Raw genomic sequence first — 9,800 nt, 5'->3', positions numbered from 1 at the left:
CAAAGACATATCATTTCTGGAATACAGTATGCCAGGCTGAGAAATGTATAATCTCCTTTAAATTGATGAAATTTGCACAAAAGATCTGATATTCTACTTGCTGATCTATCTTTGAATGGAACAGTGCTGGCCTTACCATTTCTCTTTGAGAAATTATCACATAATGGGTCTCAGAAGCTAAGGAGGGTCGACTAATGCGAGCTCCACTTTCCTAATATCTGTTCCTTTTTTGTTAAGTCCTTGACTTCATTGTGGGCATACAGCAGTACAAGTGTAATAGTGATGGAATATGTTTCCTTTAATTATTAGGAAATGGCTCCTTCTATGCAGAAGATGCTCATCAAGCTCACAAACCTACCCTATTTGTAAAGAGAATAGCAACCCCACCCCCTTTGTTTCATGCACGAGAGATCCCTTTGGACTCCAAGAACACTTTGTAAATAAATACACAACACACATAGGTTGATGAGGCCTCTGCCTCTTAATCCATGCTGTAATATTCTTGTGCTCAGGTGGATGATTTAAACCTTTCCTATTTTGCAAAAGCTTAAATTTCATTTTTTAAATCAAATAATTTAGTGATTGCTGGTTTTTCCCCTGCAGGTTTGTAGACGCTCGTGAAATGGCAGAGGCCTTCCCCTACCGAACAAAGGCCCTCTTCGCTTTTGAAGAGATCGATGGCGTGGATGTTTGCTTCTTTGGCATGCATGTGCAGGAGTATGGCTGGGATTGCCCGCCCCCAAACACCAGGTATTTGGGCCTTGTATTCAGGAAGGGTCAACAGACGAAAGAGGCATGCGGAGGATTTGCATGATGGTGGCGCTATTCTTCCCTTGGAGCAGAGGCCTCTCCCTCCCTGGAGCCTTCTCCAGCATTCACCACGTTTAACCATTGCCGCTCCTCCAGCTTTCTCTGGCTCTGATTTTTCTCTGCCTACTCACTGCATTTTGCTTCCTGTTGCCACTTCTTCCTCAGTTTTTTGTATTGCACTGTTTCTCATGTTTGCCTTTATTGGTACTGCACCTGTAACAGCCACAGACGTCTGAAAGTTCAACCTTCTGGGGAGTCTCGGGTGTTATCTTGCTCGACTCTGTGGTGCAGGAAAAGGCCCTTGGCCTTCTTCCTGCTCTGCTTGTGTCAAAAACACATGGAGTGTTCGGAGGAGGGGAGCAGGACACACACGGAGCATTTCATGGAGGGTATGTTGGGGGGGGCGGAGTATGTGGCTGACACATTTGTTCACCTCCCCCACCCAGGGAGAAAATACCTCTAACTGAAGGAGCCTGTGGGGCAGATAACACTTTGACCAGCAAAATCTAAAAAGGACTCATTCTTTCATTCAAAGATACTCTGGATGACTGGTCCAGAAACTCCCAAGTAGTCCAGAATACGGCGGCACGCTTGCTGATGGCATCGCCCATGCGGGCATGCATTTGGCCAGTATTGTGCCACCTGCACTGGTTACCTGTTGAGTACCAGATCCGTTTCAAGGTGTTGGTATTAACCTTCAAAGCCTTACGCGGCCTGAGACCAACATATTTGAAGGACCGCCTCATCCCATATGCACCCCGAAGAGCCTTGCTCGAGGGACATCTGCTCAGCCTCAGCCAGGGCTGGGGCTTTCTCTGCCTTGGCTCTGGCCTGGTGGAATCAGCTCCCACTGGAGATCAGGACCCTGCAGGACCTTCTGTCGTGCTGCAGGGCCTGCAAAACAGAGCTCTTCTCCCAGGCCTTCAGGGCATCCATCTCAGTTGGCCCTCCCTGCTCTAGTTCCCAACCCACTGAAAGGTCCCATTTGATTCCACCTTGTGGCCCTAATAGATTTATATGAAATTGTTGCTACATGTGTGATTTTATTGTAGCGAGTCTTGTGAGGGCGGAATAAAAATCTCAAAATAAAATAAAAGAGAGCAGAGAGTTGACAGAGACATAACGGATCTTGATGTTCATGCAGTGGACCTGGCAAAAGGCAAAAAACTTACACAACCCAGGGACTGATCTGTTGGCTGCCACACAGGCATCGCAAGGAGGGCAGAGCAGGAGAAAGGGGGCCAAGGAAATTACCTTAAATCATGTGTGCAGTGATCCTTAAAAAAGCAAAGGTGAACAGAGGGACCTGAAAGGTGAGAGAGAGAGAGAGAGAGAGAGAGAGAGAGAGAGAGAGAGAGAGAGAGACTTTCTAGAAGTGGCACTGGCCATAGTTTTGCGTAGGGGGTGACTTCTGGCCGGGGAACATGAGATTGAAGCTGAAAATGGGGGTTGACCCGTTTTCAAACGAACTGGGGAATGGACCAATCTGATGTATTTTCTTGGGATTACTCTTTTAATATGCAGTGATTAAGGTGATTGGACTGCAAGTGATTGAGCAGCCTAATTATTATGTCTGTTGTAGGTGCTGAGTTTTGAGGGTTTTGCCTGTGTGAGAACAGGAAGGAGCAACAGTCAGGGTTGCTAACAAGACTGACAAAAGCCAGCATCAGTCCCGTTTGTAGGTAGAACTCCAGGGGAGAGAACGTGACTCTAAAATCCCAAGCTCCGTCCTGGTTAGTTGTTGTAGATTTTCCGGGCTGTCATGGCCGTGGTCTTGGCCTTGTAGGACCTGACGTTTCGCCAGCAGCTGTGGCTGGCATCCTCGGAGGTACAACACAGAAAGAGGGAGGACTCTCTGCGTCAAGGTGAGAAGAAAAATGGCAGGCAGGTAATTTATATCAACAGAAAGGACTGCAGCAACCATGAAATGGTGGGATAGCTGCTTCGAGGGGGAAGTGCTGTTGTTACAACAGGCCAGGGACTTCCCTTTTTGATGGTTGTATCAATTTAACCAGTCATCTGATAAGATGCTTACCAGGATTACAGCAAAGGGTACCTAGAAGTTGTTCCAGCTTTCGACAGAAGGCAATATTGGAGAAAGCAATATTTTGTACTAGGGAAAGGAATGCTAGGTTACAGCTTCCCAGATGGGACACCAGTCAGAGAGTTGACAGAAGATCAAAAGAGCATGGGCAGAGAGATTTGAGGAAGCAAAACGACCGTGTTTCAGCAAGAACAGTTCCGGGGGGTGGGGGAGTGTAGAGGTTGTCACTCAGAAAATGCACGTACCCCGATTGCAGCCACCGTGCAGCCACTCTCTCCCTTTGGCGCAAAACTTTCACAGGACGCTTTGGTCTGTCTGCAGTATCAGGATGTATATCATTCTGGTCGCAGCAGTTTTGTGAAGAAGAAGAAGAATATAGGCCTTTCCCTCCCTTAAGGACAGAAGAGAGACAGTGCAGGCGTTGTTCACAGCACAGCAAGCTTCAGAATTAGGCCTCCTGATCGCGCAAGGAAACCGCCACCCAGAGAAGGGCTCAGGGCCATCCTTACATGCATGAGGCACCCACCGGCTTTCCCTTTCCATCCAGCTGAAATGATTTGTCTTTTGCATGGCTGCGTTTTAACCTTGTATGCCCCACCACGATAAGGCATGGTTTGTCGAGCACTCTCACGTTATGGGCCGTGTGTGTTTTAAGGGCCTCAGAGTGCCAGGGAGCGGCCTTGCCCCTCTCAGCCGTGGCCGGCCAGAAGAGCAGCCTGTGCTGGCAGGCATCCGGTTCATGACTATCCCCCCTTTCTCCCCAGCGGGGACCCAGGGTGGCTTGCATCATTCCTCTCTCTCCTGCTTTATTCTCACAAGAGCCCTGTGAGGTTGGTGAGGCTGAGAGAGAGTGTGTGGCTGGCCCAAGGTAACCCAGGCAGTTTTCAGGGCGGGGGGGTGGGTGGGTTCAAAACTGGCACTCTGCCCACTACACCGGGCTGGCAGGTAGGCAGGAGCCTGGGCCCCCCTGACTCCGGAAGAATCCTGGCGCTTGCCAGAGGCTGGCAGGTGCATCCGCTATACCGGCATCTGCAGGCTTTGCCGCTCTTTCTTTCTCCCCAGTGTATTTCTCATGGTGTATGCAGGCCCAACAGAGAGTTTAGCTTCATGAGTCCATTTGCGGCCTCAGACATGACTGTGCTTCCCAGAGAGAAAGAGAGAGAATGCGTTTGAGGACAACCACAGAGGTTTCAGTAAAATTTCAGAACCGACATTTTGTTGCTGATCCTTTCACCCCTTTATCATAGGCGTGTGTACATATCCTATCTGGACAGTATTCATTTCTTCCGGCCAAGATGTCTCCGGACAGCTGTTTACCATGAAATCCTCATTGGGTACCTGGAATACGTCAAGAAACTAGGGTGAGCGTTTTTATGAGCCACTGTTTCATTCATGCACCCTCGTGGCTCTGCCTACGGGTGCAGCGCTAATTCATACCTAATGGGAGTTGCTAAGAGGGAGGGGAGGGGTCACATGGATTTGTCTGAATTCTTGAAAATTTCCCTCAAGGCTACACGTGACACTTTACCTGCCTGGGCGTACAAAACAAAGTGCATACAAATTTAGCCAATGGTTTTTAAAGGTCGTCGTAAATTTGCATAACAAAACCAGCAATTAAAACCATAATAAGTAATGGCTGTTTCTTTGAGGAGGATAGTAGTGTGTTTGCTGGTGTATTCCAGCCACGGGGGAAAGTGTGCCAGTTCTAGAAGTCCTTGCAGGGCTGCTGTGTGTGGGGTCATTCCCAGACAGCAGAGGGAGGGGCAGAATGGGAAAATGTGGACACAGGAGCCAGCTGTAGACGTGAGTGCCGTTTTGCCGGCTGGAAGCCAGAGCATTGGCTCCCGGAAGCCAGGCGCTTCGTGTGTGGTCTGCACTTGTGCGGCTGAGACGCTTCGTGCGTGGTCCACTCCTTTACCTGGGCAGAGGAATGCTGCCTGAGCGACTGGGCTTCTTTCCACACGTGTGCTGTCAAGGAAAAGGAGGCGGCCGTACATTTGCATGCGAGGTAAGGGTCGTGTGCCGTAATGAAAAGACCTTTATATCAAGGCGGAAACTTCCGGCATTCAGGGTCATCTTCCTTTCAGCTAAATACGGTCTGAAGCAGCTCTGAGAGACTTCCGGAACTGGCTAGCCAAGAGCACAGTTTCATTCCAAGTTATAGGCTGAGGGCAGCATGTCTGCCCCCCTGGTCCCTCTGCCCTTCTCTCCCTCCTGGTGAGATGGCGGAGGCCCATTCAGGACCACCCTGACCTCCTTGTCACAAGGTGAGAGGCCCGAAGCTAGCGTGTGGCTCCCAAATGCTCCCAAGGGAATACTTTCCCTGCATCGTCCAGGCCCCCTCTGAGTGTTGGCTCACACAACAGAGGGTGTAAGGGGTGAGCAGGTTGGCAAGTAGACCTCTGTACAGTGTGCCGAGGGAGGCTAGGAGGAGGGGGAGGGGGAGGCACTCCAGAAGCACAGCTGGGTGGTTCCTGCCAAGCCGGTGGCCGCCACACACACCGTGGCTTCTCCTTTGGATGGAGCAGCCAGAGCCCTGTACTTGGGAAGTGTCCGAGGTTCAAGCGGCAAACCGGGTGGCAGCTGGGGGCCAATGTCCCCCTCTCTGTATCCTCCCTCACAGGACGGGTGGGACCCTAAAATGCTGCTCTGAGCTCCTCAGGGTTATTAGTGGAACAGACAGAAACATCGATCTGGTGGGAGTGGCCATAAATGCCCAATGTCCCAACTCCCCCCGCTCCAATCCACCCTGTGGGCCACAGCGCTGGGAGGGAGGTGGGCCTGGATTGTGGCAGGCTCCTGTTTGCACAGTTCTTCTAAAGCAGCAGCAGCAGCAGCTCCCGGTGTCACTCAGAGAGGAGGAGGAGGAGGAGGAGGATTCTTCAGAAGTTCCTCAGGCCACCTTGGCTGATCCTGTCTACGGGGCAAACAGAGCAGGCCAAAGCATGCCGGGAAACACCAAAGCAGAGGATGGCAGCCACTCAGTACCTTTAAGTGATGTGGCCTGCTGTAGGTTTTGGGGTGCTAAAATGGTTTGGGATTCTTCCTGCCGTGCTAGCAAAGACACCTGTAACTCTTTTTGCAATTAAGCCCCAATTACGGGAAGAAAACTGTGTTAAATGGGGGCCTTTTGCTTTTCCGGGGCATGCAGGTATGTGACAGGCCACATCTGGGCCTGCCCACCAAGCGAGGGGGATGACTATATCTTCCACTGTCACCCTCCTGATCAGAAAATCCCCAAGCCCAAGCGCCTGCAAGAGTGGTACAAGAAGATGCTGGACAAGGCGTTTGCCGAGAGGATCATTCACGACTACAAGGTGAGGGCACGCTTGCCAATGGCTTCTCGGGTCCCCTCTCACGAGAAGGGGCAGGCAGCTGGGTCGTGCCGTTGCTGCTTCAGATTCCTGGCACCTGTTCACGTCTAGGTTGGGCATGTTCAGGATTACACGGGGAAGGCACAGTGCTGTCTTCAGCAGAGGTAAGCCTTCCTAGGCTATTGACCTCCGTTGCCGTGAAAGGGTCCCAGTCTCTCTGTAGTTTAGGCCAAGAAGAGTTTAAAAACACAAGTATCTGTTTTTAAGCTGGGGGGGGGGTTTCTGTGGCACACTGAGGATTGCCTTACACATATCATTCTGGGCATTTTGATTTAACAGTTTACCACTTCAGAATATATTTGCAGATTACCTAATACAGCTAGTTCTGATACACCTTAAATTGGAACATGGCCCCTTTGAAATCCCCTTTTTCTGCATATGGTTCCTTTGTGTGGATTTTTTGACCTGCCTTCTGGGGCTGTGTTCAGATATCCCTTCTGTTATTGGAGGGGTTGTTATAAATCCACCTGAATAATAATGTCGTTTAACATCTACATGCGCCTCCTCGACGAGTTGGTCCAGGGGGTTGAGTTGGGGTGTCACCAATATGCAGACGACACCCAACGCTGCCTGGACTCTGCCCCAGAGATTTTGACCAGGGCATTGGAGGGCGTGGCTGGTTGGTTGCAGCAGAGCCGGTTGAACGAAACACAGGGGCCCGCCCCTGAGCGGGGGGGGGGGGGGACCGAGCTGCCCACCCTGGATGGTGCGTTACTTGCACCAGCCCAGATGGTGAGGAGCCATGGGGTGATCCGGGATGCCTCACTTTCTGTGGAGGCCCAAGTCACTGCACTTGCCAGGCCTGCCTTTTCCCATCTTCGGCAGATCAGGGCTTGGCTACAGGGACCCATGCAATGGTCACTTTCAGGCTTGATTACTGTAACTCGTTTTACACGGGCTTGCCCTTGAGACTGGTCCGGAAACTCCCACGTATTCCAGAATAGGGAGGTGCGCCTGCATATCCTGACGGCATCGCCCGTGCGGGCATGCATTCGGCCAGTATTGTGCCGCCTGCACTGGCTGCCAGTTGAGTACTGGACCCGTTTCAAGGTCTTGGTGTATTAACCTTCAAAGCCTTTCATGGCCTAGGACCAGCATATCTGAAGGACCGCCTCTTCCCGTATGTGCCCCAAAGGGCCTTGCGCTCACAGGATCAAAATCTGCTGGTTACCCCCGGCCCGAGGGATGTCCGCTCAGCCTCAGCCAGGGCCAGGGCTTTTCCCACCCTGGCTCCGGCCTAGTGGAATCAGCTCCCACAGGAGATCGGGGCCCTGTGGGGCCTTTTATCATTCCTCAAGGTCTGCCAAATGGAGCTGGTCCACCAGGCCTTTAACTGTCCACCACAGTTGGCCTCCCTGCCCTTAATCTGGCTCCCAGTCTGCTGGAAGGACCTTCTGATTCCACCTGTGGCTCTGACAGACATGAAAGCCTTGCTACCTATATGAACTTTTATTGTTAGTGTTTTAACTGTTTTAATGTGATTTCATTGTGATGAGTTTTGGACTTGGCTTTTGTGATCCGCCCTGAGCTCGCTTTGGGGAGGGTGGAATAAAAATCTCTAAAATAAAATAAATTAATAGGAACGGGGCCTCTGGCTCTAGCAGACTGTTGTCCTCTGAGATCTCAGCAGTTATTTGGGTATCACCGAGCCTTCTGACTAGCTTTTTTATGTTTAAATTATAAAGCAAAAAATGAAGGTGCTTGAAACTGGCAACACACTCATTTTAGTGTCCCCGCGTGTGCTCACTGTGCCTCAGCCAGTCGCCTTCAGCAGTCGGGCACGTGCCCTTCAGCTCTTTCCACCTCCAGAGGCACCTGCACCACTTGCTAGTCGCCGTTCAGACTGAGGTGAACCTGATTCAGAAAGCACTAAACAAGTGATCTTCTTCGTGGTCTCTGTGCTTCACACCAATGGGATCTAGTGCGCCTGCGCTGGATCTGCCGGTGCCTAGCAAGCTCTCTTAAAAGGATTTTCGTGCCTGGCCCGTGAGCATGCTCAGGAGCCCCAGTGAGCATGCCCAGAAGGGCAGGCACAGACATCCCGCCAGTTCTTTCCTTTCCGCCACGCTGAGCAGACCTTTCTTCGAGAGGTCTGGCCGGATCGCTGCTTTTGGATCACTTTTTAGTGATTAGCTCTCGTTTTTCGCCTCAGTTTTTCTTCAGTTTCTCTTTCTTTTCTGTGTTTTAAAAAAAAAAGGAGACTTTTTGTTTTTCGTCGTCTGAGGTAAAATTGCCTCAGGCCTTCGGGCCGCTGCCCCCCCCCTTGTCGCTGGTCTTTTTCTCCTCAGTCTATGGAGAAGACAAAAAAGTAAAAAAAGTGGGGATTTTTCCACCGTTGTCGTACTTGTGGAAGTAAATTGGCTCCTCCAGACAGCCATAAGTACTGTATTTTCTGACTTGGGGAGACCCACAAGCCAGACTCCTGTGAACATTGTGCGTAGTTTTCCAACCAAACTCGGAAGAACAGAGCGGCACGTTTAAGAGTTTTCCTCTTGGAGAAAGCGCTTCAACCAATGGCTGACCCACCGGTCTCTTCCTCCGTCGCCATGTCTTCCGCTACCGACGCATCGGCATCGAGGCCGTCGACGTCGAAGGCTAAGTCGGTTTCCGATACTGAGAGGTCGAAACCGAAACCTAAGGTAACAAACATTCCTTCCACAGCGTCAACCCCTGCTAAGGAGGAAAGGAAGTCCAACCCTGCAGTGGCGACGCACACGATGGTCAAGGCTGCGAAGCTTGCTAAGAAGGACTCTCTGCCAGCAGCTCCAGCCCTTCCGCCACCATCGATACCGACTGGTTCGACACCGATTGCATCGATACCGGTGAACCAGGTCGTGTTTGAGACTACGGTACTTGTGCTGGTTTCTCCAGACCATCAGGTGGAGACAGCCTTGTCCGATGTCGACCAAATGGAGCTCGTAAGTCACCAGTTGGGTGCGGAGTTTTCCCCTGGTCCAACGAGATCGTCGGCTTCGATCGTCTCAGAGCTGCCCGATACCGATGGCCGTCGGCAGCGACGCTCAAGATCCACTACTAAGAAGGACTCTGTGCCAGCAGCGCCAGTCCTTCCGCCACCATCAACGCCGTCGATACCGACTGGTTCGACACCGATTGCATCGATACCGGTGAACCAGGTCGTGTCTGAGACTACGGTACTTGTGCTAGACTCTCCAGACCGGCAGGTGGAGACAGCCTTGTACGATATCGACCAAATGGAACTCGTAAGTCACCAGTTGGGTGCGGAGTGTTCCCCCGGTCCATCCAGCTCCTCGGCATCGATCGCCTCAGAGCCTCCCGACATCGACGGCCGTCGGCATCGACGCTCAAGATCCAGTGCGGAGCGTCGGCCTCCCCGTCTGTCGCCTGAGTCTGTCGATATCGACGCCTTTGACTGTAGAAGGGGCACGTATGCTCTTCCGTCAAGGTTTTCCCCGCATCATCCAAGGTCGAGGAGCTGTTCCCCAAGGTCGTGCATGCCGCCATCGATGTCTTGGGATGAAAGGCAGTACCGTTACCCATACGGTCCGTACCACCCTCCGATGCCTTGGCTGGGCCATACGGGATACACTGAC

General features: G+C 51.7%; 1 protein-coding gene across 1 annotated transcript in view; it reads left to right on the top strand.

The window, feature by feature from the left end:
• Nucleotides 1-603: 603 nt before the first annotated feature.
• CREBBP (CREB binding protein) overlaps nucleotides 604-9,800 on the top strand; it is a gene marked incomplete at its 5' end in the record, with an annotated part of 20,092 nt that continues 10,895 nt past the window's right edge. The window contains 3 exons of the mRNA XM_015409900.1: nucleotides 604-750; nucleotides 4,102-4,215; nucleotides 6,006-6,171. Of these exons, the coding sequence (XP_015265386.1) occupies nucleotides 604-750; nucleotides 4,102-4,215; nucleotides 6,006-6,171 (427 nt within the window). The remainder of the gene's footprint in view (nucleotides 751-4,101; nucleotides 4,216-6,005; nucleotides 6,172-9,800) is intronic.

This window comes from Gekko japonicus, unplaced genomic scaffold (genome assembly GCF_001447785.1).
Source record: "Gekko japonicus isolate JY-2015 unplaced genomic scaffold, Gekko_japonicus_V1.1 scaffold78, whole genome shotgun sequence".
In the NCBI taxonomy this organism is placed as follows: domain Eukaryota; kingdom Metazoa; phylum Chordata; class Lepidosauria; order Squamata; family Gekkonidae; genus Gekko; species Gekko japonicus.
This window is presented reverse-complemented; position numbering and strand designations above follow the sequence as displayed.